The sequence below is a fragment of the Peromyscus maniculatus genome, chromosome 20 (genome assembly GCF_049852395.1).
Source record: "Peromyscus maniculatus bairdii isolate BWxNUB_F1_BW_parent chromosome 20, HU_Pman_BW_mat_3.1, whole genome shotgun sequence".
Taxonomy (NCBI): domain Eukaryota; kingdom Metazoa; phylum Chordata; class Mammalia; order Rodentia; family Cricetidae; genus Peromyscus; species Peromyscus maniculatus.
Window position 1 is genome coordinate 9,337,742 of NC_134871.1, and position 26,731 is coordinate 9,364,472.

At 38.5% G+C, this 26,731-nt stretch overlaps 1 protein-coding gene across 1 annotated transcript in view; it reads right to left on the bottom strand.

The window, feature by feature from the left end:
• Window positions 1-200: 200 nt before the first annotated feature.
• Window positions 201-26,731, bottom strand: part of Colec10 (collectin subfamily member 10) — a 43,151-nt gene continuing 16,620 nt past the window's right edge. The window contains exons 2-6 of the mRNA XM_006982391.4: window positions 16,040-16,111; window positions 13,835-13,906; window positions 4,496-4,549; window positions 3,013-3,108; window positions 201-682 (exon numbers count right to left, since the gene is read on the bottom strand). Coding sequence (XP_006982453.1) covers window positions 291-682; window positions 3,013-3,108; window positions 4,496-4,549; window positions 13,835-13,906; window positions 16,040-16,111 — 686 coding nt within the window. The 3' untranslated portion in view covers window positions 201-290. The remainder of the gene's footprint in view (window positions 683-3,012; window positions 3,109-4,495; window positions 4,550-13,834; window positions 13,907-16,039; window positions 16,112-26,731) is intronic.

Below are 26,731 nucleotides of genomic sequence, written 5' to 3' on the forward strand. Positions count from 1 at the left end.
TAACAAAAGAACAATAACATGTGTTGTTTAGGAACAACCCTCTCCATTTCTGTTCGGAGTTCTAGAGTCTTCTTTCCATTAAGTTAAAGAGCTAAAGAGAAATGGGAGAGAAAGATCCCCAAGAATGTACCAAACAAACAGTATGCATAAAATTGTCACAATTGACACAGAAGAAGATAGTGGATACAGGACTCATGTCATTTTAGTAAAGCAGTGTAATTAGGAAGGGCACAGATGGATAAAACTGTTGGGAGGCCTAAGAGAAGAGTGACTGTGTAACATGAGGGAGATTATCTCTTCTTCTTGACAAACTCACAGACGAAATACATGGTAAGATGGCACTCTGTGTCATTCCACCCGCCGGAGCTCAGCATCTCCACACAGTCCTCATGGCCATTGGGATCGCTAGGCTCTCCCTCTTTCCAGTTGCTGTAGTTCTGCAATGGGCTGTTGTCTGTGAAGACGTACTGCCCTTCCCTCTCAAGGTCATTCACCCCGATGAACACTCGGAAGAAGCCACTCTTGGCGACATAGTCAGCAAGAAGAGTGTTAATGACCTCGTCCTTAGGCATGGCTAGCATTCCTCCCCGGATCCTGCAGTGGGTCAGGGATTCCCTGTAGTTCTTCTCCTCCTTCACGATGTAGTAGAACTTCTCTTCTGTTTCCCGGATCCCTGCTATGACTGAAGGGAGGAGAGGAAGAATATCATTAACATGTCTCAAGAAAAGAAGAAGCACATACCTGTATAATATTGTCAGATCTCAATGCACCTACTACTCAGCATTCAAGAGCCGTTTTGCAAGGTCATAATGAGGTAGTCACTCCTTCCCTTTCTTCTGTGCCTTTCTGTTTATCAAGTGAAAACAAAAGTCCACCATCTGTTCTCCCTCCCCTTCCTCCTTAGCTTCCCACACATCTGTCCAATAGCAGCCCTGGTAACAAAGCCCAATTAACATGAGCTACTACCCAGAGCATCTTACCATTTTTTTAAAATCTAGCTTATGTTTCAGGTATAATTGTCCCCCTTTCTTCTATATTCACATTCTGCATGCCTGGGAAGAGCCTGCTGTTTTTTTTTTTTTTTTTAAGATCTCAGAGAAAATGTATATAATGCCCCTTGCTGGACATGGGGTCGTCTACGTTCCCATTGTCCCTTCCAATCTATTCTATGCTTGCTTGTGTGTATCTTCCCTTGAACTGGGAATGTCTTGAGGGCAGAGCTCATGTCTGACACTCTTCAACCCAGTGCCTGGAACAGTCCGAGAAATGACAAATGCTTATTAAAAGCAAATTAAATGGACAGTCTAGGAATAATAAAAACATTTGTCCACTTCAGGTCGAGTTTCTAGGATATGGACATACACAATGATTGAGATTATCCACACAGCTGTAAGTGAAACTTAGCTATGGACTCAGTGTCAAGATACAACTAGGCATTGACAATCAACTTCAACTCATAATATGTTCTTTGTGCTTTTGGCTTCACTTTTGGGGTCTTTAGCTTCACTAAGAAATTAGTGGTCACTGAAATGTTATAACTTTTGGTTCTGATGTGTTCATGATTGTCTGAGTCATGTAAACTATAGAATTCTATTTTTAAATTTGTATATATATACATATATGTATACACACATGCATACATATACATATAAATACATTGTGTCTCTCTGTGTATAAGCCATGCTATGTGAGGGTGCCCATGGAAATCAGATGTGGTGTCAGATCCTCTGGAAACAGAGTTATAGACAGCTGTGAACTGCTTGACATCAGTGTTAGGAACTGAACTGGGATCCTCTGAAAGAGCAGTACAAGCTCTTAACTGCTGAGCCTTCTTCTCCAGCCCCAAGATACAGAATCTTATCTATGACTTACAACTAGAACTTAAATCCAATTAAGTTGCTTAGTTAAGCTTTAGTATTTCCTAGGCCTCTATCATTACATGTTGACTCTGAACACAAGATGGCATTTGTGTGCTTCCACTAATGTGCAACACATACATCTAGATTACACTAAGTGAAAGTCCAGCCAGCTGAAATCAGCCATGATAGTCACTGCATCAGTTCCTTCAATAAAACTGTCTCAGCACAGCCCTTTCCAAGTTGAAGACTTTACTGCTGCTTAGTGTGGGAAACAGACAAAGGGCAAGAAAAACTGTCAAGTTGAAAAATTTATAGACACACATAAGACCTGTACTGAATGCATTATTGGCAGAGGAGTCAAGAAAACCCTACTCGGCTATCTGTATCCTTGGGCATGGCATTCTCCAGGCTTCAGTTGACTCACAGCACTTGCAACATAATAATGAAAAACACTACATGCTATTTGTTAGTAGTTATGTGCCATCCCAAGTACTCAAGGAAGTAGCCATATTTCTGTTCATATTTTCTAAGGTGTTGTTTCTCCTTGACTCTGTCTCTCTTTATTCTCCTGGCATAGCTTGCCCAACTCTGCTGTTTTCTTCTTCCCCTTGGTAGACCAGCCTGACTTTATTTTAAGATTAGAAGCCATCTTGTTACAGGTCAAAATAAATTCATTCCCATTTTCTTTAAACTTGGATTTGACCAGGTCTTGACTCATTTTCTGGAATTTGATGTTCCTTCCACACCTTATACCCTAACCTATACCCTGATAAGCTAAGATGTTCTGCCACATTTCCATGTAACAAAAACCCCTTGGGAACCCCTTAGCTTTGTAGTGTGGAGGATATATAAGCCCTACTTTTTCCTATGTTCAATGCTATTTTCTCAAACCCCACTTTAGGGAGCTAGCCCTGTCAGACAGAAAATAAAACTTGCTTAATTTGACCAAAGAATTTAAGTAATGGTCTTTACTCTTGTTCAGTGGAATTAATACCCTCTTTTAGCAAAGACCATTTTCCTGCCAATACCACATGCATATAATTGATTCTGTGCAGTGAAATAAAAAATATTGAATTCTGAGAAAACAATCAATATTTTGGGAGGCTTTTGAACTGTGATACTTTGATTGACTTGAGGCATTTTCTACGCTTACCGTTCTTGATGAACTTCATAGATGTCTTAAGACGAGCAACACTAATATCCAGTTGTCCAACCACTTTCCGGTATCTCCCACAGTCGCAGATGGTACCTGGTAAATGAAACAGCTATGAGTTCACATTGAAGTACATGAAGACACATTGGAGAGAACCATTCTCTCTTCTCAGTGTTTTCCATGTTTTCTACCATTTTCTAGCTTGGGTACATGTCTTTATGAACCACCAAGTGTTTAACTTTTGATTTAAAACATGGTTTCTATTTTATTTTATCTTTAAGAATTCATAAAACATTCTTTAGAAATTGTTTGAAATGAGTTAAAAAAACAAATCAAATAATTTTACAAAGAATGAATGAGACAAACCACTGTGTACACACAGTGGGCCATTTGGCATTTTTATTGAGTCCAGAAATGGTCTGCTCAATTTGAGAAGAAACTTTTTACAGCTTCCTTAAAACATATTGGCGGCCAGGCCTCTCTCCGGGTACTGCATTATTCACGAGCCCACACAGCTCTCCCAGGAGAGAAGAAACTTTTCATGATTCCATCACATGTTAACTCTGATTATCCATGAAAAGTAAAGCTGTCAGGTTTCAAAGACGACATTTAAATACTGGGAATAGATGCAGTTTAGATTTTAAAGGGCAGCCGTCCAGTTTATGGGTTAGCTATTATTTTAATTTGTTGTGCAGCTTCCTTTACCCACTCTGCTTTCTAACTGCCTCGTGTTATAGTGAGGAGAAGCAGGATCAAAGAACGCAGTAGTGAATTCAAATGATTCTCTTTTATTTCTGTGTAATGGTGGCTGTGTGTAGTTTTCCATTTCTTTACTACTTGGCAGTATGGGAAGTTAATCTAATTTTATTAGCCAATTGGAAAAATACCCTGTTCTTTAATTGATTCACATACACAGATAAACGCGAGGAATATAAGGTAGTTCTTTGAATGGGTCTTCACTAGACCACTGTGAAGAGAAACAACTGGAATTCTCCCCAAACTACCTACTGCACTTCCTCGTATCAAAAAATTACAAGCTGAGCTCTCTGAGGACTCCCCCAGCTCTTGAAGCCAAGTAGCCTTAAAGGATCAGCACAGGAGGCCACCCATAGGCTAGCATTTCGCTCAGATGCTCAGGACACAAAGCATGGCTGCTGATGCAGCTTCTGGTGTGGACTTTCCTCTTGATTCCAGACACTGCATTCTGCTTCCCGGTATGCTAGGCTTACTTCTCATCAGGAGTGTGACGGGGACGGAATGTGCCCTCATTTCTTTCCCAGGGGCTTGGAAAGTCACCAGTGGGAGGACAGGAAATTCTCTTCTTCCATGTCCTCTATCCCTTGGAAATAAGGTTGAATGCATGGAAAGGGTTTTTGTTGTTGTTGTTTGTTTGTTTGTTTGTTTTACAGTATAGTTTTGAGCTGGACACATTTGGAGTGGTGTCAGAAATCAACGAAAAACAAAATGAGTATGTCGTTCCTACCTGCCTTGCCTTTTTCTCCTGGAATCCCGAGCAGACCCTTTTCCCCTTTGTCGCCTAAATAAAAACAGCAAAAAGGCACAATAAATAAATAGTGAGTAGTTTCAAGCTGACAAAACATCCTGTATCTCTAAAACCAGAGGAAACAGCTCCCAAAGTTTTATTCTCATCATCTTCAACTAATACCCCTTGCATTTTATAACTGATTTGCTTTGGGTTATTCACAGGCACATATAATCAGGTGAGTCACAGTTTATTTAGGTTGATTGCCGAAATTCCTGCAGGATATGTAAAGAACACTTGCATTTGCGGTACTTGTCTTACTTACAATATGGCCTTTGCCTTAGCAACAAGGCCAATACAATGTGCAGCATGGATTTAATTTTGAAAATACAATTGCTTTGCAAATCTGTATCCACTAGTTACTACATCAAGCTCCCTGTAGTTACTATTTTCCAAGTCATTCTATGTGACTTTGACCTTGGGTTAAAAAAAAAAAAGCACAGATTTTTTTTCCAGATGAATTCAACAAATATTTGCTGTTTACTTTGTGCAAGACGAGCAGCTAGATACTTGGAGAAATATACAGAAGGACAAAATTAAACCTCGGACTTCAAAGCATTGACAGTTTTTAGTCAAGAAGTGACACATACAAATATCTGCTCTGCAAAGTCATATCATATTAGACTGAAATGTCAACCTTGGTAATTCCTCTTTCTGTTCTTCTTTTCATGGGACCATTATCTTACTCATTCAGAGGCTTCCAAAAAATAATTCTTAAAGAAGCAGGCTTTTTTGAAATGAGAGAAAGAAAAAAATAGAGATTAAAAAAAACTTCAAAATAACTCCTGAAGCCTACATCAGACACAATAATTGAAAGGAAAAGCTTTTGATTTACAGAAGAAAATGTTTGGCTGAGGTTCTTGAAGATCAAAAGAGAAGACATTGAGAGGAGTGAAATAAAGTTTCATGCTTCAGTGGTGATCTGGCAGTATAAGAAAAAAAACATTATGAAGGATAAACACAGGCTGAAGGTCATCCAGGCTGCAGGAATAGGAGTCCTAGCTGGATAAGAAGTAAGGGGTTGCAGGGAGTTGGGCGTATGACCTAGTAGGACAATGTAAAGGACAATGCCATCAGCACTGATATTCTGCCTGATGTCATCTGTCCCAAGGCCACTCTACAGCCTACAGGGTCCCTTATGCCATTTGCTCTGAGGGTGTCACTCATTATTCTCACCCTTGTCTATTGAATGCTTCCCACTGAGAGATTCTTATACAGGGAAGAAAGTAACTTCACTGGGATCCTATGGATTTCCCAAGCTTTTCTAGACTGATCTGTGTAGACACTGTCTTTACAGTGATGTCACCTAAGTGCTTGCCTAACAGAAGCAAAGAGGCTGCGAGTGCTGTTTATTGCCTTTATTTTACAACGGAAGGAACTGGGGTTCTCGGAGGCAAATAATATGCTCAGTGTTTTGAATGGCAGTGTTGATATTCAAATCCAACTATTTCTGGCTCCCCAGTTCATAAGGCCTCACAGATAAGTTGGCCCATGATTTAATGAAGGAAATTAAAGAGAAAATGTTATCAAAGTGAAATAAGCCAGGTACAGAAAGACAAAGACCCCATGATCTTACTTATATATGAAACAAAATGTCAGGTTTGTGGACTTAGACAGTGGGGTAATCGCTAGCAGATGCTGGAGAGGTTAGGATCAAGGGGAAGTAGGGGAAGGCTGGTTCAGGAGAATAAGGTTAGAATTAGTAGGAGCAAGCCTTGGTGTTCTGTTGCACGACTGGCTGATTACTGTTGAGAGTCATATACTCTCTGCTTCCAAATGGCTAGAGGAGACCTTGACTGTTTCACCACAAAAGGAACAGTAAGTGTTTGAGGTGATATCCATGCTAATTCCATTGGATTATTTCAAGGGTACATATGTATCAAAGTATCATATTGTACCTCTTAAATCTGTATAATGATGTCAGTTAAGAATAAAATAAGAGCCAGGCGGTGGTGGCGCACACCTTTTATCCCAGCACTCGGGAGGCAGAGGCAGGTGGATCTTTGTGAGTTTGAGGTCAGCTTGGTCTACAGAGTGAGATCCAGGAAAGGTGCAAAGCTACACAGAGAAACCCTGTCTTGAAAAACCAAAAAAACAAAACAAAACAAACAAAGAATAAAATAAGAAAATTTCTGAAAGAAACAGCACTCTTTGCCATAAAAAAATTCACTTAAGAAACCAGAAATATGTTTTTAGGATATCCAAAGACACCATCAGTTAGCGCAATAGTTCTGTGAATGTGGGTTTAATATTCTAATTTCTTATAATTTATATTTTGTTTGCATTGAAAACTCTTTCAAACTGATGTGGATTGAGCAGGGATTCTAATTCTGGTATAGTACCTCTTTCTGGTCTTATAACAGACGTAAAATAAATAGAGCAAACAATAATCTCCTCTTACTGGCTGTTTTGACTTCTGTAGTTGTAGTCCCCCTATTCTCAACCATAGTCCAAAATTATTAAATAGAAACTCCAGAACTAAATGATACATGAGTTTTAAATTATATACTACTCTCAGTAGCATAAAATGTCTCATTTTATTTTTGTGGACTATGAATCTTCCACTTGCATTATATCTACTCTGTATATGCTACCCATCCACTACTTAATTGTTACCTCAGTTATCAAATGAACTGCCACATTAAAATGGTTTTAAATAATCCTTATGCGGCATCATGATCCCTTGTTACAATACCTGTGTATTTGCCTCTTTTAGCTCATGTTTGACATCACATCATCTTACATCCTCACAAGAAGATACACAGTGCAATGTATTTTGAGAGGAAGAAAAAAAAAAGAGAAACTGCATTCACACAAACTTTCTCAGAATGTATTTTGATAATGTTTCTCATTTAAATTAGTGTTGTCAATCTCTTATTTTACATGACTTATAAATTAAATATCATCATAAGAATGTATGAATCAGGAACAAATTCATAATATATAAAGGCTCTGGATTATTATCTGCTGCTTCAGTATCCATTGCAAATCTTGGGTGTTTCTGTCAGGAATAAGAAAGGTCAGTATTTGCTTTGGAAGAATGATGGGCTTTTAAGGAAATAAAAACATAGCAGAGAGCAAGGAGATTGACACCATGATGTACTAACATTTCAAAATAAATTGAAAGCTTGGTAGGTGGTCAGAACAGGAAAAGACCCCCTGTGAATCTCAGCAGAAAAGGCTGCATGGAAGCACCATTCTGGCTTGATCTTTGGGTGGGGAGTGGCTTCTTGAACCCATATGTGGCTTTTCTTTTAAGAAGCTGTAAGCACTGTGACTGCTTTTCGATGTTTGTCATGAAGTCCTTTCCTTTTGTGACAAACTGGAAGACAAACCAGTGAAAGGCCAAGTGTTCAAATCCTGAACCTGCTGCTTTGTGGCCAGGCTGCTGAATTTCCTTAAGTCTGTATTTTTTCATCTCCTAAATGGGAATCATGTTACCTAAAATGATGACATTATTAGGGGAGTAAATGAAGCAATCCTGTCTTATGATGGAATCCATATTGGATTCCATTCAGAGGATGGTGAGCCAACCTAAGCCACATGTCAGCTAAGTGCTGAGTCCTCAGCTCCCTTACAGAGGATTCGGGTTTAGTATATCTATCTTTCCAAAACTAATTATGATTTCAAGTCACCCACAAAACTTTATTTGGACCTGTGAGTAGGAATATGTCTATAACGAGTGTCTTAAGTAAAGAATTAGAGGTCACATTCGGAGGAACAAAAAGAAATCAGAATGCTTTCAGTGTGAAAGGATTATTGGCCTTAAGTAAAAACATTTATTTTGCCATGAGATTGGATTTACCTACACTAAATCATTCTTATTTCTTATTCCTAAAATGAAATATTGACGTCTGGAAAGCTACCTTAACCATGCAGGTGACAGCCTTAAGGTCAGCCTAGAAGGGACATGGAGATTAATCTAAGTCCATGAAAAACTTACGAGGGCCATGGCCAAATGAGGACAATAAATTTCCAAGTGCTGATTAGAGATGAAATTAACCAAGGTGAGCCAAAACACTGCATCTCCATTTTTCTTAAGACTTGCTTATAAATTTTGATGTCACGACTCTATAGGGGAGGGAAGTCGGGGCGTCAGCGGTGGAGCTGCTAGTGTAGAAAAGTGGTGCTTGAAGGCAAAGAGTGGAACAATCAGGCTACTTTGGAGGAAATAGCATGTTGTAGCATTCAGTTTTTACCTATACCCATGTATACCTATGAATACGTATGTACGGGTAAACGTGTGTTTCTGGGTATGAAACCTGGAACTTGTGCATGCTAGGTAAGCTTGCTACATTGAGCTACATCTGCAGCCCAGTTTTCTGCATCCTTGATACAACAAATTATTAAAATGTTTTATTGTGTTGTAGGAAAGGTAAAATTATAGTCCTCAGTTGGTTTACAGATGTACACACACACACACACACACACACACACACACACACACACACACACACACGCACACACACACACACACACACACACTGTGGGTATATGCATATTTATGTGTGTGAGTATGGTGTATGTACACCTGTATGTGTGAGTATGCATGCCTGTGTATGTGTGTGCTTGCAGAAAGCCAGAAGAAGACATTGAATGTCCCATCCTATCATTCTTGGATATTTTTTTTTTCTTTCACACTGGGTCTCTCACTAAACCTGGAACCTTACTGGTGACCAGCAAGTCCCTGGGGTCCTCTTATCCCCACTTCCCCTTCTCCCCTCCACAACTCCGTGATTGGTGGCCAATCAAATGCCATACCATCTTTTAAAATTGGTCTTCAGGATTTGAACCCAGGTCCTTGGCTTCTTCAGCAAGTGCTCTTACCTACCATGTTATCTTTCTAGCACCTTGCTTATATGTTGCAAGTCAGCAGACCCAGTAAATATTTCATTCTACAGGGGTGAATGAGAAAATCAGGCCTGTCAGTGCATACAGTGATAGAGGCGTACTCTGAGGGCTGCATACCTGAGTGGTGAAGGGGGAATTAACCTGAAGGAGGAAAGCTTCATTAACACATCAACATTTCTGGAAGTCCATCCACTTTGGGGCTTAGTGAGCCATTCTAAAGATGTGTCATTCTTCCTCGTCTCTGTCATTTACTACTGAGTTTCTTAAATTGTGGGTTGTGTCCACGTTTGGCGTGACATAGGTAAGTGTAGGTGTCATGAGAAACTTGGCAGGAGTAAAAGGTTTCTGAAAACACCAAGAGCAAAAGCTAATTCAAAATTAATCATATAACGAATCTGATGTGTTTTGTGGCAGAGCTCACCCATGTTGTAACCTGTGACTTCACTGCACCCTTGTTTCTGAGCATACAGCATGTACACTTTGCACAGTGTGTGTTGTCATGTTACACAACATGGCTAAATGCTGTCTGAAGTACCTTGCTTCAGACTCAAGATGACTGTATATTACAGGTGTTAGTGTTTTTAGTGCATATACAAAGTTACATAAACATAAAGTTTCAGGTATGGAAAATGAAGACCACATTTTCCTATTGTCATTCCTTAGCAGGTAAATATCAATGTAGTATAGCTTTTGATAGCGTTAGGAGGTTTGATATTTAAAAATGCTGTTTGCATTGCTGACTAGAGTTTCACAAAATATCATTAAGTGAATTTTGTCTTGGGATTTGGACAGAATTCTCAACAATTTCTAAAATGACCCTAGACATACTTCTGCCATTTGTATTATATGTTTATGCAAAACAGCAAGTACTTTTACACACCGAGACAATTCAGTGGCTCAATTATTATTTTTGAAACATAAATATCTAACTGACCCAGTTCTATTTAGTGATAGGCTGCTAATATTTTATTGAAAATTGTTATCAACCTTGCATAAACCATTTGGATGTTTCTGAATTCTATTCATTTCCATTGGTTTGTTTCTTTTAATATTATCTCCACACTATAATTTTACAGTAAATATTTTAATTTAGTAATTTATGTCTTCCAACACTGTTTGTTTTATTATATGGCTGTCTTGAGTATTATTAGTACTTTTCATTTACACATACATTTTGCATTAGCTTATTGATTTTCAAAAGAACATTTCTGAGATTTTGGTCAAAAAGGTATTGAATGCAAAGATCGTGTCTGGAGGCACTGACATATAAAAAATATGGAGTTTCATAATCTGTACAACTTTGTTTCCATTTCCTCTGGCATCCTTTAATTTCATTACCAGTGTGTTGTGTTTATTGTGGAGAGCTTATATAAGTTTTACTAGATTTATTCCTGGGTACATAATAACTTTGATACTATGATAAATAGTATTATTTTAATTTCATCATTCTTATGTATAAATCAAATTGATTTTTTTTGTTTATTTGGCATCCTAAAAATCTTAGCTATACAGATATCTTATCTGCAGCTTATTAGAATTTTCTGGTTCTGTAATAAATCATCTACATGTAATGAATCTCAGTTTGTGTTCTACTCTTGTGATTCCTAGTTGTTTTTCTTGAATTTGTGTTATGGGTAGAAGCTCATGAGAAATGTTGGTTAGAGTTTGTGCTAGGGAGCTATACTAATCTTGTTACCAATCTGGAGAGAGACATTTTCATTTTTTTTATCATTGAATGTTTTTAAATAATTTTTTGTTGTTTATATTCTCCTCTTGATCAAGTATTTTCTTGCACACTTAGTTTGCTATGTTAAAAAAATCACAAATTAGTATATGTTTAATTAAAGTATTTTAAAGTTTTCTGGAGTTATAACTAAAAATAGGGAGCATTTCCCCAGGCTTCTCTCTTTGGCAATTTTTCAGAATCAACTGAGTCTGAGTATCTTTCTATTCACATCTCAGACTCTTAATGCTGCCTTCTGCTATACACAGGGCACTATATATGAACTGGTGAGTATCCTAGGAAAAAAGTCACACAGAATACACAACTCTAGTGTGACCCCTTCTGCTGCAGAGTGTGGCTGTCATGCTCCTATTAATTTGGGCAGTTCTCTCATACCTTCAAATATATGTGTGCTTATTTCTTTTAAACCTAGCCAGTTAGAATTTTCAGAAAGATTAGCCTGATACAGGCTGCAGCCTCTTGCTCAGGATGTGTTTCGTTATTAACTATATTAATGTGCTTCCATCCTTGCAACTTGTTATTGATAAGATACACAGGTTCAGATTGTCAGCATGTTTGAGAACACAATCTGGAAAATCCTTTGTCATGTCATACCTGAGATGTCTAATCTAGAATACTGCTGGGCACAGTCAGTACTTCTGTTTCATGACTTGTATTGACGGGCACAGTAGGCGGCGGGAGAATTCTTGGAAGTCATTCCTACATTGTACTTGTTAATAATAACTTGACTGATTATGGAAGTAACTTCAAACTACATAAACATATCACCTTAAGTCCAAACTAAATGTTTTTCTTCACTTAAGCCCATCTTAGTTCACTCCCTGAATACTTGTGTCCACTCCCAAACCATCCAATACAAGAAGGGTGATAGAGGGAAATTAGAGCTGGAGACAGTGGTCTTAACCTGTGCTTTGTCAGTGGTAATATCACTTCAGGAGTGCAAATGGCATTGGGGTTGAAAAAGGAACGTACCTTAATATTTATAAATATATTACATCTGTCTATATCTATATGTATGTATGCATGTGTGCATGTTATACTTGTTGGAGGGGCAATCATTTAAAAAAAATTAAAAAATAGACTATCACTACTTCAGCTGACAGAGATGCAATGTCTTAATTTGCATATGGTCATGTGAACCATACTAGGCTGCCTCTCAGGGTTTGGTGAAGGGCCTGTGCAAATGAAGAGTTCTGAAGCCAACACTTCTCAGCTTTTGATAAAATCACCTGACTCAGGCTACAGCAGGCTGCCTGGACTGTGAAGAGCTAGTGTGTAGCTTTCCCCAGCTGTGAGGACTTCAACCAGTGGTGAATATACAAGAGAGATGCCCATCCATGTCTTCAAATGCAGCTGAAGGGTAACCCTTAAGGAACAAAGTGGAGAATAATTGGGGGAGAGGAGACAAGAGGAAATACGGAGCCTCCAGGTGAGACTAAAGGCCACAGCCTCAGTTCAGACTCGACCCTGGCAACCTAACTCTAAGAATTCAGTGCTGCTAGGAGCCCCCAAAACAGATCAAGCTACACAACTGTCACACAGGAGCTTGGTCCTGCCTCAGTTTGATGTGCCATGCTTTGTTGACACCCATGGGAAGCCTGCCCCTTTTTGAATGGAGACAGAGGAGGACTGGATGGGGGGCTGGGTGTAAAAAGGAGGTGGGGGGGGCAGAACAGGCAGAGAGGAGGGAGGGGAAACTGTGATCAGTATGTAAAATAAATTTAAAAATTAATAAAAAAAGAAACTTAAAAAAAAAAAGAATCCAGTGCTGAGCACCATGAGGCACTTGATCAATTATTCAAAGGCTCAAGTGTTTATGTATTATGGAGAGTATATACAGGGTGAATAATCATAATATTTGTGGTACTGAGCTTCTTCCAATCTGAACCTTTGTAGAACTATTTCTTCCATTTTCCCTCAAATGTCTTTATCTGGTGCATATAAACATGTTGTTATTCCTCAAGACCTATTTCAGTGTCTCCCCATATCAATCCTGTTTTCTTTCCCATTTGGTACATCTACTACTCATATTGTTTAGGCTTATAATTCTTCTGAGAAAATCTTATCTTTCTGAATGATCTCTGAGTTGTTGGCAACACTTGCTGATTATCCTTCAGCTTTGTGTTTCCAAGTGGAGCAATGCCTGCATATGAATTACTGCATATGAGAACAATTGGGACTTGTTACCACTGTGAGGCTTTATGAGAAGAGGGCAGGGAAGGGGAGATTAGGTAATGAGGAGCAACTATTTGTTTTCTAATATTGAGGTTGCATTTATAGCAGACTATATTGGAAATGGTGAGCATTTTTGTATGTACTTCAGTTTCCTATCCTGCTAATAGATTATGGAGACAGTATTATTAATTCCTCTACTTTATACTTGTCTACATTGTGTTGTATGAGTAATCATGACGGTATCTGAATCATGGTGTCATTGGGTCTTAGCAAGGGTTAATAGCTATCAATAGATCCAGGGACAGAGTTCAATATAGAGCCTTCCAGAACTTTATGCTCCATGTCTTTCTGGTTCTGAGCTATGAGAGCTTCCTTGTGTAAGACTCAAGTTAGGGAGACAGAAAAAACACCATTTAAAAGAAAGAAAAGCCATCATTTTCATGACATAATGTGTTCACTGTGTGTTTCCCTCATTTTATTTGAACTGGAAAATGACATGACCAACCTACCCTTCTTGCCAATGGGGCCAGACTTGCCAATATTGCCCTGGGCTCCCATATCACCCAGCTCTCCTTTTACTCCTGAAAAACAAAGCAAGTCATTATTATAGCATGAAGCTTTTTCTTTCCTTTAAGGATGTGATTAACATGATCTTTAATTCAAAGAAATATATACATACATATACATATATACACCTATCTATCTGTCTATCTATCTATCTATCTATCTATCTATCTATCTATCTATCTATCTATCATCTATCAAGACCTAATTGGATGGTTAATTTTCTCAACAGTTAGGTTGACCTGCAGGCATATCTGTCTTGGTTATGTTCATTGAGGTGGGAAGACCCATTCATTGTGAATGGAAGCATTTCCTGGGTTTGGGTCTTAGACTATAAACACACACATAAAAGAAAAGAAGGAGGTGGGTAGATACACTTGCATCCCTTGCTTTCTGTTCCTGATTGTGGTTGCAATGTGTAAGATCCCTCAAGCTTCCACTGCTGTGACTTCCTGCCTGTGATGGACTGTAACATAGAACCAGAAGCACTTTCCCCTTTAAGTTGCTATTTTTTTTTTTTTTCAGAGCATTTTATCACAGTACCGGGAAATGAAAGCAAGACACTAACATGTATCTTCTGCTCTGTATACTATGTTTAAACAGAGTCAGATACTATCTATTCATTGAAATGTGAGTGATTCTGACAATTCTGAGTATGTTGGTATTAGAATATTTACTCCAGAAAAATTTTCAGGAGAGGATTTGTGAAAGAAAGGGTAGCTAAGCAGCAGAGTTTGTTTTTAGATATATTCACCTTTAGATACATGTCTGGCTTTGCTTTAGGATTAATTTCTCTCTCTGCTTTCAAATAAGACTCAACAGTTATAGCTACTTCAAAACAAGGAAGGGAATGTGTAGCCATAAAATCTGGTGAGGAAAGAGACACCAGCAATTGTCTTGCTGAAGTTCTGTTGCTCATTTTTGTCTTTTGAGACAGTATCTTGCACTCTAGCCCAGATTGGCTTTGAGTTCACTGTGTGTGCCAGGTTGATCTCATATACAGCGATTCTGCCTCCAGCCTCCTGGATGACGGGATTGCATATGTGATCCATCACAGCTTGCTTTATTGCTAAGCTTGTAGTCTAAGACTTATCCGTACAATAGTCCAAAGTCATTGCTTGCTTTTAAAATTAAAAATAATGTCAAAAATGATAAAAATGAGTATGGTGGCACACACTTTTAATCTTAGTACTCGGGAGGCAGAGGCAGACAGATCTTTATGAGTTAGAGGCCAGCCTGAGTCAACAGAGCAAACTTCAAACCAGCCAAGGCTACATAGCAAGAACTCTCACTAAAAAAAAAAAAAAAAAAAAAAAGCAAAAAGCAAAACACACAACATGATAAGTAACAGGAAGTGATAATATATATATATATATATATATATATATATATATATATATATATAAATTTACTAGTTACAAATGGGTTTTGTGAGAATAACTTAGCAACTGACATAAGAACTTCCAGAATGAGCTTAAGTCAGTCTTTCTCAGACTGAGGTTCAGAGGGTTTAAGGGTATTTTAAACTTTTTAAATTATTCAAAAATTTAAAATGAGTGGTCCATGGGAACCATTTGGTGAGTGGAGGAAGAACTCGGGTGTTTGGGAGATACATGGTGGCAACCTAGAAGCTTTTTGTTTATTATTTAGCTTTAGTAAGGTTTAATCTTGGGTTGATTCATTAAGGAATCCAAATAGCTTTTGTGTTGCCCTTGTCTGTTGTACTTCCACCCCCTGCAGGACCAGTCATCGCCCTCTTATGTCATGTTCTATTATAAGGAAAGAGGAGTAAAGAAATACAGAGACTGGGAAAAGATGAGTCCTTCAAAGGACCAGGCAGCTCTTTCTACGAACACAGCTATGTTTCCTATAACTCACCATCTTATATTTTCTCTGAGACAGCTACTCCCTGCACCACAGAGCGTGAACCACTCTGACCAGCCTTAATGATACAGCTTGAGAAATACCACAAAGTCTAGCCATCAGGCAAACTCATAGGAGCCTTGGTTGGTTCTGTAATTCACATCTGAAGCACATTACATGTATCTCTGGGCCAAAGAGCTTTGTGAAACTGCTGATTTCCAAGACAGGGGGCAGGAGAGAATGAACATCTGCACATTACAGTGGCAGTTTCAGACAGGTTAGTGTACCTTTTGGTCCCCTGCGTCCCACCTTGCCATCCTTGCCTCCTTCTCCTGTGTCTCCTTTTTCACCATCAGCTCCTTTTAAAACAAAGCAAGAGAGAGTCAATCATCTCAAATAAGGACTGAGAACGTTCTCCTCAGGGGAAGGAGATCATGCTCGAAATGCCATTGCAACTTGGATATGGGAATATACCTAAGCCACAAGGATTGGACAGCTGAAAAGAAAGAACTTCAGTTGCAATCATCACAGTAGCTGCAGTTACCTGCACTGAGCCCTCACAAGACTGACTGTCAATAATTTGTCGTGGATAGGTCCCTGCCCCTTATTGCTGAACTCTTGGCTATTGGTAGATGCTGGGAGTGGGCGGTGGCTCATTTTCTTCCTTGAACCCACTGTTGAGCCCACAAGACTTTAGTAGATATCTCCAAATTTGTGGTCACATAGAAGAGAGCTCCAAATCATTGAAGGCATTGGTTAGACTCAGTGGGTCACAGAACACAAGAAATAGACATGAATGTAAGAAATAGACTTTTGTGGAAGAAGAGGGGTAGATAGGAATGGGAGGGATTTAAAGAGACGGTAGGGCATTAGAGCACTCATCATGTAATCTACCTATGAAGTTCTCAAATAACAAATTAATTAATAAATTAATAAAAGGAGAAGAAACATGCAATATGTTTTATCCTTTCACTTTTCTCCTATCAGCATTAGAGGAGCCACACAATTTGAGGCATGGACTGGAATAGGAGACTAGAAGTAGTGGACAGCTGACAAGCAGTTGTATGTGGCAGAGACTGTCTTAGCTACAGATGAGTGTGGCATCAGCACCTTGAACAATTCAAACTGGCTGAATGAATGGCTTTAACAAAAGGTGTCTTAGACTATGAGTTAGAAGATTATAATATGCAAATTATAATATGGTGCTAGCCATTAATAGTTTGAGTGATTGTTTTTTTGGTAAGTTGGTGATAGAGTTGATTGACTTTGGAGGATGACAGGTCCAGACTTGAGTCCCAGCTCCTCCACTACCTATCTGGAGGAATGTGAATTTTGCATGAATCCTAAATGGTATTATAATAAAAACCCAGAGCTAGATATTTGTGTAAATGCTGAAAGATCAGAGGAAACAAGCCACAGCCACTTCTCATCTTGTCAACTCCTCAGCCAAAAAGAGAAGATCCTCAGACTGATTGCTTCTGAGTCCTCAGCTGAAAGGGACTAATTCCTGTTTTCTTCCACTTTATATTCCTTTCTCTGCCTTGCCATATCATTGCCTGTCTCAGCCTTCATGGTGCTGGGATTAAAGGTGTGTGACTCCCAAGTACTGGGATTAAAGGTGTATGTCACCACTGCCTAGCTCTTTCTCTTTTAAACTGCATTAATTTAGTATAATCCAGGGTGGCTTTGAACTCATAGAGATTCAGACAGATCTCTGGCTCCAGAGTGCCTAACCTCTGGGGCTAACTCTGCAGCTGGCTCTGTCCTCTGATCTTCAGGTAAGCCTTCTTTGAGTACAGCAAAATATCACTATGTTTCCCTTTTTTTAAAATCTAAAATAATAAAGGAAGGTTATAACTAATATAAGAAAAAACTACATACAATATGTACAATAACTATATACAATAAGTACAGTCAAGAATTACATTAACAATGTCCAGTCCATTAACATATGACAAATTCAAAGAAAAAGCTCTCTTATTTATCCTATTTTGGTGAGTCCAAAACACTGTACCGAATTCACATTCTATCCTAACTTGTATTACCAACCTAAAACTATCTTTTGATGTTTTTCAAACTTACACACTTAGCACATCTTTAGTGAGTTTCTTTTCTGAATTTGTTAACAAGGAAAACTATAACTTCCAGCTACATGTAAACATATGACCTTCTTTTCCAAGTCTCACTTTTCTTTCCTGAAAATAAAATAACAACACCGGCTTGAATGGGCTCCTAAGAAGTTTACATGGGCTAATATACACAGAACACTGGGGCACACCTGGTGTATAATGATAGTGGCTAATGTATTCTCTCCTGTTTTCTGTGTTTCCTCATCCTTTTTGTGGGATATTACCTACCCCCCCTGACTTGCCCAATTGTTTTAGAATCAACAAGGTAAGAATGTGAATGTGCTTTGGAAATAAAGAGCATAACACATACCATGTTGTGACTAGATACCCACATTATCACCACGGCAATCTAAGGACAGGGAAAGCCTGAAGAATGATTGGAAAATTAGATTCCAGGCTATGAGATTATTCAAGCGTTTGGCTGTTTTACAAGAGCATCTACAGGATCCTTCTGGAACTGGCTTTTATAAAGATGCTTAGACGATTTCTGTGGTCAGACTGGAGGAGTTATTTTTGGAGTGGATGGTGTTTTCCAGTGCCGGGGGATGTTTATTTAGCAAGGTTAGTATGTGCTGTGCACTCCAGCTAAGGATTTTGACATGACATTTTGGCAATTCCAGGAGGTAGAAACTATTCTTGCTCTATTTCATAAGTAAAAACAAAAACAAAAAAAACAAGACAAAAAAAAAAAAAAAAAAAAAAAAACCAAACAAGATGCTGTGTGGTTAAAGCACTTGTGAATTATAATAGAATTTCTGAGTATTCCTAGGAGAATTCTCCCATGTCTGTTTCTGCCCTTCTAATGTAAACTTGGTACTTTCTTCATTGTCAGCTGTGACTCCTAGGGATGGTTTTCAGAGAGAAAAGGGAAGTTACGAGGAAAATAATTTGATGATTAGTATTATCTTCAAACAAGAAAGATAGTAGGAATCTTAATAGTATTCCAATGATTTAATTCATATAGAATGTATCCTGGAGGCAGATTTGCTGAGACCTAGGTTTGCCACTCACTAGCTGAGGGAGTTTGTATTCTGGGAACCCCTTTATCTTTCTGAGTATTGTTTTACTCAGTGATAGAATGGACAAAATACTTTGTGTGTGTGTGTGTGTTTTTTCCAGGAGTTTTTTTCATCCCTCCATTTCTTCCTTCCTTTCTTCCCTCATTCCTGCCCCATAGTGACATTATATAGAAAACAGTTTTCTTTCCTACTGTTACCAGACTGAGCTAAATTCTTCTGATTACCTTTGTTGCTTAAAATATCTCTTTATATTCAATGTGTCAGCTCATTTTTGTTTAGAACTTGCATCCAGTCTTCTGTGAGTTAAGGGATAGGCTGCCATAATAAACATTTTTTTTTTTTTTGCTTACACATAGACAATTTAGCACTGCCTGGTACTTGAAATGTAATGGAATTGGCTATACTTTGTATGAACTATATGATACTGTGGTGGTATTCTAATTGTACTGAAATGTGATTTTGATTGTATGTTAATAAATAAAGTTGCCCGGGGGGTCAGAGCTATTAGAGCCATAGACAGAGTGTGGCGGTGGTGTCACATGCCTTCAATCCCATAGATCTCTGTGTGTTCAGGGATACAGCCAGCATTGGAGACATATGCCTTTAAGACCTAGGGGGCTGTACATTCAGACAGTGACGAGGCAGTCACGTGTTTGGGTTTACAACCAATGAGAAGGCAGAACAATAATACTATAAAAAAGACATACAGACAGGAAGTAGCTCTCTTTCGGGAAGCTGGGACAGCAGAAGGAAGGGTGAGATTTTAGCTCTGAGTTCTGACCTCTTGGCTTTCTCTTTTACATTGTTTCTGTGTTTCTTATTTAATAAGACGGTTGGTTACATCACCATGATACTTTACAAATGTTATGATAGCGTTATTGAACATTATGAGCCAAAGTGTCCATCCTCCTTGACATGCACTCTATCATTTGATCCCCATGACAAACCTTTCAGAAGGATGCTATTCTCAGCTCCATTTTACAGATGAGGGAATGAGGTCAAGCAGAGGTAATGGAACATCAGTATGGCTGAAGCATGTGTCAAGGGTAAAATCGGGATTAAAATTTTACATGTCTTTCTTCAAATCCCTTGTCGGGCACACGTGGGATGATTTTGGATGAATTCTTTTTCTCCCATTCTTGGGACCTGGATTGCTGATCCACACAAAGGGACTAAAGAGACACATCCTGCTCAGTAAAGGGGACGATCATAAAGTCGAATGGATGTGAATATTGGTACTGTTATTGTTTCTCTTCCCTCCACCCTCCCTGTGATCTTTCCTATTCATTTCCATGCAAATATCTCCCTAAAGGAGGCAAGGAGTGACTTAGTTATCCGCTGCTCCCTGGTGGCTCCTGATGGGAGATCCTGGAGGACAGAAAGGATTATGGTTCTTGTGATCTGTCTGACTGTACCCAGCCTGCCTGCTAGAGTGGAAGTAAACAACTTGTATCTTTTCCTTCCACTTGGTTCCTAGTTATTTAATCTTTGAGAGTTACTTTAATGAAAACAGAAGGGAGACATAAAAACAAGCCCTGGAAAGGACTCCCATGTCTCACTGGTATCTTTCAGTATCTTGGAAATATTTCATTGGATTACTGGGCATATTTAGACCACCTTTCCTTCATTAAAAAAATAGCCACTTACATTAAAAAAAAAAAAAACGAGGAAAAACTAAGCTACGATAAACTGATTTTGAATTTCTAAAGATCATTTGTTTGCTCCTCCAGGTCATCAGAACACTGTACTAATCTTTCCAGCAGAATTCCACTAGAGCATACAGTTGACCACATTTTCCTAGGTAGGATTTATTTGAAGTTAAATAGCTGAACTCAAGCCTGTACCGTGAATTCAAATGGAGCAAGTATGTGAAATATTCTCACATTCATTTTGGAAATGCTAAATAAAAGCACTGGAAATTGTCATTTCTACTGCTAAAGTAATCTTAGAGGCAGGAAAGGTGTTGTCAGCAATCTGATTACACTTAGAATTGAGTGGGACATGTGGCGTGATAGCCCCCCCCCATAACGCTTCATTCAGTCCTGAAACAACCTCCTCGCCCTTCCTTGCATTCTGTTTTCAAATTTGCCAATTTTGCCTCCAGTTTTGAAGCTTTCAGTTGGTTATTCCTGAGATGCCCCTTGTGCCTCGGGGAATACAGCTGTTGTAATGGACCTGTGTACTGTTCCTTCTCCAGGTACTTTGCTGAAATATGTGCACCTTGTTGGGATCTGCATGTGTTTGCCTTACTCCCCTTCATCTGTTTATCATTTCCTTGATGCCTTCATTTGCCTCCCTGTCTGCTGTTGTTTCAATTCAGTCCCTTCCACACAGCTCTACCTGAGGCAGAGGGACTCTATAGAATTGTTGAATATTCTTGTTTCACCTCTCTGAGTCTTAGTTTTCTTATCTGTAAAAATGGGGAAAATCCCGCCTACCTCATAGGGTGGTTTCAAATGAGAGGTATCTCATCCAATTGCTGAAGAGCACTGAGCTGTTCATTTGGTGTGCTCCCCTGTTGGTGCTTTAATAAGAAGTTAAAAAGTGGTCATCCTCATGTGTTTACTACCCCAGGCACCTGTGGCCATCACTACCTTTCACTGGACTACATGGTCTTTTTCTTTCCACCATAAAAATTTTTACACACTGAATGACGAAAGACAGATACACCAGCACTAAGACATAAACCACTGCTGTGGATATAGCTCTGTATAAATAAAATGCTGATTGGCTAGTAGCCAGGCAGGAAGTATAGGTGGGACAAGAAGAGAAGAGAATTCTGGGAAGTGGAAGGCTGAGGGACAGAGACGCTGCCAGCTGCTGCCATGAGAAGATGTTAAGATACTGGTAAGCCATGAGCCACATGGCAACTTATAGATTAATAGAAATGGGTTAATTTAAGAGATAAGAACAGCTAGCAAGAAGCCTGAGCCATTAGGCCAAATAGTTTAAGTAATATAAGTCTCTGTGTGTTTACTTGGTTGGGTCTGAGCAGCTGCAGGACTGGCTGGTGAGAGAGATTTGTCCTGACTGTGGGAAGACAGGCAGGACCGGGAAAACTCTAGCTACAAACCACTAGCTTGAGGCCACTGCTTCAACTATTTTTTTTTGGCTGATGAAAATATTCAATTATAGATATATCTACATATTATCCTTCAATACATCACCAAATGTCTTTAAAGGCTAGGAATATCCTCTTGTATAAACACATTATTATTACAACAATATTGCTTTTTATGAAAGTACTAAGATCAGCTTCATAGAATTCTATGGTTTCGCTTATTCTGAGCCTACTGTATTGCAGTCTAATAGAATAAGAAGGAGAAAAGAACAGTTAGAAAGAGAAGCCAAAATTCAAAGGCATGAACCTGAGTTCTTAGAAAACAAATCATGAACAATAATAGCATTTTTTTTTTCTGCTGAAAGAACTACTAATAGATCAAAGGAGGATTGGGGGAAGACAAATTCCTACTGATCATTTATAGGAAGCAATCATCCTTATAAGATTGGGTATAAACTGATGAAGTCCATAGGCTCTAATCATACACATCGCAAGTTCAGGTTCTCATCATATCAATGATCAGCTGCTATAATTTGGATGGCGAGTCATCTCCTGCAGTCCATATCTTAAGGACTTGGAAGGTGATGAAACCTTCAGCGTGGGGGGTGGGGAAGTTAGTATGAAGTTCTTTGGTCTTTGGGAATATTCCCTTACATGAGATTTAGGACTCCAGCCCCTCTCTCTTCTTCTTTTGCTTCTTGTCCATGAACTAAGCAGTTTTCTCTTCCATGCACTCTGCCTTTGTCATGTATGCCGCCACTCATGGCCTGAAAGTAATGGATCTTCTCTAAAGCTAAGCATTAAAGCAAACCTTTTCTTTACATATTAGTTACCTTGGGTGCTCTGTTACAGTTACGGAAAGTTGACTAATACTCAGACTTTTTCAACTTATGTGTACTATTTAACTTTCCAAAGTCTTTGTTTTCTTTCTCATTGGTAATTTTAAATTACCCATGTTAGACTTGCCCATACTGAGGACATATTTCATCCACCCACAACATGTAACTCTTTGAATCACTTAGAGTAGCTCTGGGATGGAAACTGACAGCAGAGGAGAAACCAGTCAAACAGTTTTCTATTTATTGCCAAATATAGTGGGGAGTAAGGGCAATCCTTCTTGGATTGCTATCACAGATTGTCTCAAGGAGGGATCTGTCAACTGTCTAAATAGTCATGTGCTTTAGCAGTGACTCAGTTAATGGGAGTCAACAGAATAAGCTGATGTATAATGTAAAACAGACCTTAAAGCCAGGAAACTGGCCAGGCGGTGGTGGTACATGCCTTTAACCCCAGCAGTTGGGAGGCAGAGGCAGGTGGATCTCTGTGAGTTCCAGGCCAGCCTGGCATACAGAGCAAGTTCCAGCACAGGCTCCAAGCTACACCAAGAAACCCTGTCTTACAAAAACAAAAACAAAAACAAAAACAAAAACAAAAAATCCCAAACAAGAAGAAGCCAGGAAACTGCGTTAGGTGGCCTCTAGAGGGAGCTGTGGAAGTACACTATGGAGATTATGAGACCATGCTGAAGTTTTATCACAGTTCTCTCTAGCCTAACACATCGAAGGGAAGTTGTCCTCATGTTTGTCTTCAGAAAATCACAAAAGGAAAGCAACAAGATCAGAAAATGAAGGATGATTTACAGGGGTTATAGGTCTGCTCTCAGTATCTCTGCATGGCAGCTTATGTGTAGAAAAATGGAAGTCAAGTCTTGGCTACTTAAGAACAACAAACAACAATGTGTTGCCCAGAAACAGAAGCAGAGTTTACCTGGCAGTGGGGCAAGATCCCTCTGGGAATTTTCCCAAGATTCTTATCTAACTTTGAATTACATCATCATGCTGAGTGTACATGAATACATGGTTCTACTCATGTGGAACCATTCTTGAAGAGTTTTCCTAACACAGTTAAAATGTTCCAAAAATACTGACTCTTCTTGGTCTACAGCACTATTAATTCTTGAAAAGCAATGACCTCAGCATGGACAATTATAAATTCAAAATATTGATGAGCTCTGGCTAATGTCAATTTACTGACTTAGGTATCAGGGAAGGATGGAACCATGCTAGTTATACACACTTGAGCAACTTGTTCTGGGTTTCAGTCTTCTTGCCTTGGTTTTGTTCTTCTCTATAATTTGATTGAAGATACTTTGAAGATGCTTGGTGTTCTGTAGAAATGCATACTTAACTAATTTTAATTTTCTATGTAAAAAATAAATTAGAATATCCATTTAAAATGATATAATTTGTCAAGGACTCCATCTTTGGGAAGCACATATTCATTAAGTGCTTAGATACTCATTCAAATATACACATATTAATGTATATTTATATATACTTTGGATATGCATATGCTATATGTTCATATACAGGCTGGCTCAAATCTTGAATTTCCCAAATAATGGCTACTTAGTCATATGCTAAATAATGTATACTTCCACTTTATTAAATCATTGCATTTAATCAATAATTGAATTATAATAATGTTAATAAATAGCTTGTCAAATTATTCAATCAATTATTTAAATTTAAATTAAATCTTACACTAAACACTTGACTTCCCTTCTTCATAGTTTTTCATTGAAAAAGATGATAATGTCTTTTTTATGGAACCACTTGAAAATTATATGAGATTGTAGATGATGAAACTCATAATGGAGTCCTTGAATCAAATGTGCTTCATTTATAAATATTGTGTATATAGTGAATGGGCAACCATTGATTTTTTTGTATGTTTTTCCTGGGATTCTGATAACAGCTTCTCTGTAGGAATCCACAGTCACTCATTCTGATATGGTTTGTGCAGTCAATTGGGATGTGACCCACTAAGAAACCATGAGTCTCAACTTAAGGATTTTTAATTAGAACCTACAAACACTAGAGGAGAATCAGTCTGTCTTTAGGGTTTGCAGAGAAGATTCTGAATATAACCTCACAGCATGAGAAAGGACAGCCTTTACATTGAAGTAATTAAAGGGAAGAACAACAAGGCAAGAAGACTGCTAAGTGTGTGGCTCTAGCCCAACTCTGTTCTTTCCTGATACTGAAGTCTGTAAGTTGGCATTCTCCCCTCTGTTTGCTGTTTTGGCTGGTGTTAGATTCTTTCGCTTGCTAATACAAGTTCCCCAATAATATAATTACTAGACGATGATTAAGACAACAACGCCCTTCTCTATGGCAAGGGCACAGCCGCAGGAAGCCAATAATTACTGTAACAAATGCTAAAAGAGTCTGTTATACAAGCAGAAAAGAGCCACCTGCCTCCATCTGCCCACATCCCAGCTCTTCCTTATCTTTGTTAGGAAAAAGGAGCGTCAGCAGAATAGATTTACATCTAAGACAAAAACGAGCTAACATACAAATTTGTCAGTATATTAATAAGGCAAATGTGTGCTAAAATGTTCTCACCAATAAAAGCTCATGTGAATTTTTATCTTCTTCTGGGTGTTTAATCCTGACAGCCCTAGGTCAAGAGGCATCTAAGTACAGGCATGCCTGGATCAGGTGTACTCCACTTTAGCAGAGAGAATTAATGATGCTCCCTGAAGGGTCTTCCTCTAGCACTTCAAAGCTTCCCACCTTAGGTGTCACCCAGGTTTGGAGAGATCTGAGACGACATACTTACTGTTCCCTGTATTCCCAGCACTTGGCACCAAGTCTGAGCTGCAATAGGTGCCCGCTCAATAAATGATCTTGAAATAAAAGGAGCAACATCCCCAAAGACAAGATGGATAAATGTGAGCTTAATGACAACACAGTCAAATGAATTTGTGATTGATTGAAATGTCATTCTCAATACTGGCTGATTAATGAATTGGCCTCAGTCTGTAGTAACAGCCTATAAAGCAATAAGGCAGCCCAGGAAAACACACAAAACACCGTTCTTGCTACTGCCCTGCAGTGTTTTTGTTTCTTCCTCTAATTTATTTTCTCTCCCAATATTTCCATCACACTCAAATTTCCTAGGCTCAACAGTTAAGCCAGGTATATATAATCCTTTCTCAGCCCCATCTGAATTCTTACTTTTTCTTATTTTCTAACCATTCTTTTTTCTCTGGTTCTATCTTACCTAGTCTTTCTTCATGCCCCAATTCTTGACCTTAGTAGATGATTCCTAAATAGTCTTCATGGTGCTTAATTAATTGATGCATCAAACATAATTAGAATAGTTTTTTGTTCAACAAATGGTTTAAATGCTGGTTTCCATGAATCTAAATTTTGCTTTTCAAATCACTTTGTAAGTGAATCTAAAGAAAAATCACGTTTTCGCTGTTACTGCCTCATCTAAAATGGTTTAGCAGTTTTCTGTTTGTAGGCTAAGGCCACACTTATTATTCTAGTAGATGGCCTTTCATACTGACATCAAGGGAAGTTATTTTCTGATCTTGACTTGTATAATCCCTTCTTTGTCCAAGTTGTTTGTTCCGTGGTCATCAAATGCCCTTCAGCTCTTGCCTTGCTGAACGGCACATATACTTTCATTCTATAGGAAATTTGTCCACACTAAGAAGAAACCAAAAGTCACAAAAGACAGGCCAGACATAATGAAAAAATGAGAGTTTAAGTAAATAGACATAAATCTACAAGGTTTATAAACAAAGAAATGGCAAAAGGAAAAGTTAATACCAGACATAAGAAACAAATAATTGTCATAATATACAAAGAACTTAGGGAAATTCCTTTGTAGAAAGGCAATGAATGATTTTCAAAGATCACTCAGGGGTTTAAATAACAAATACTTGATGAGAAATGCACAGAATGTCTACACCGT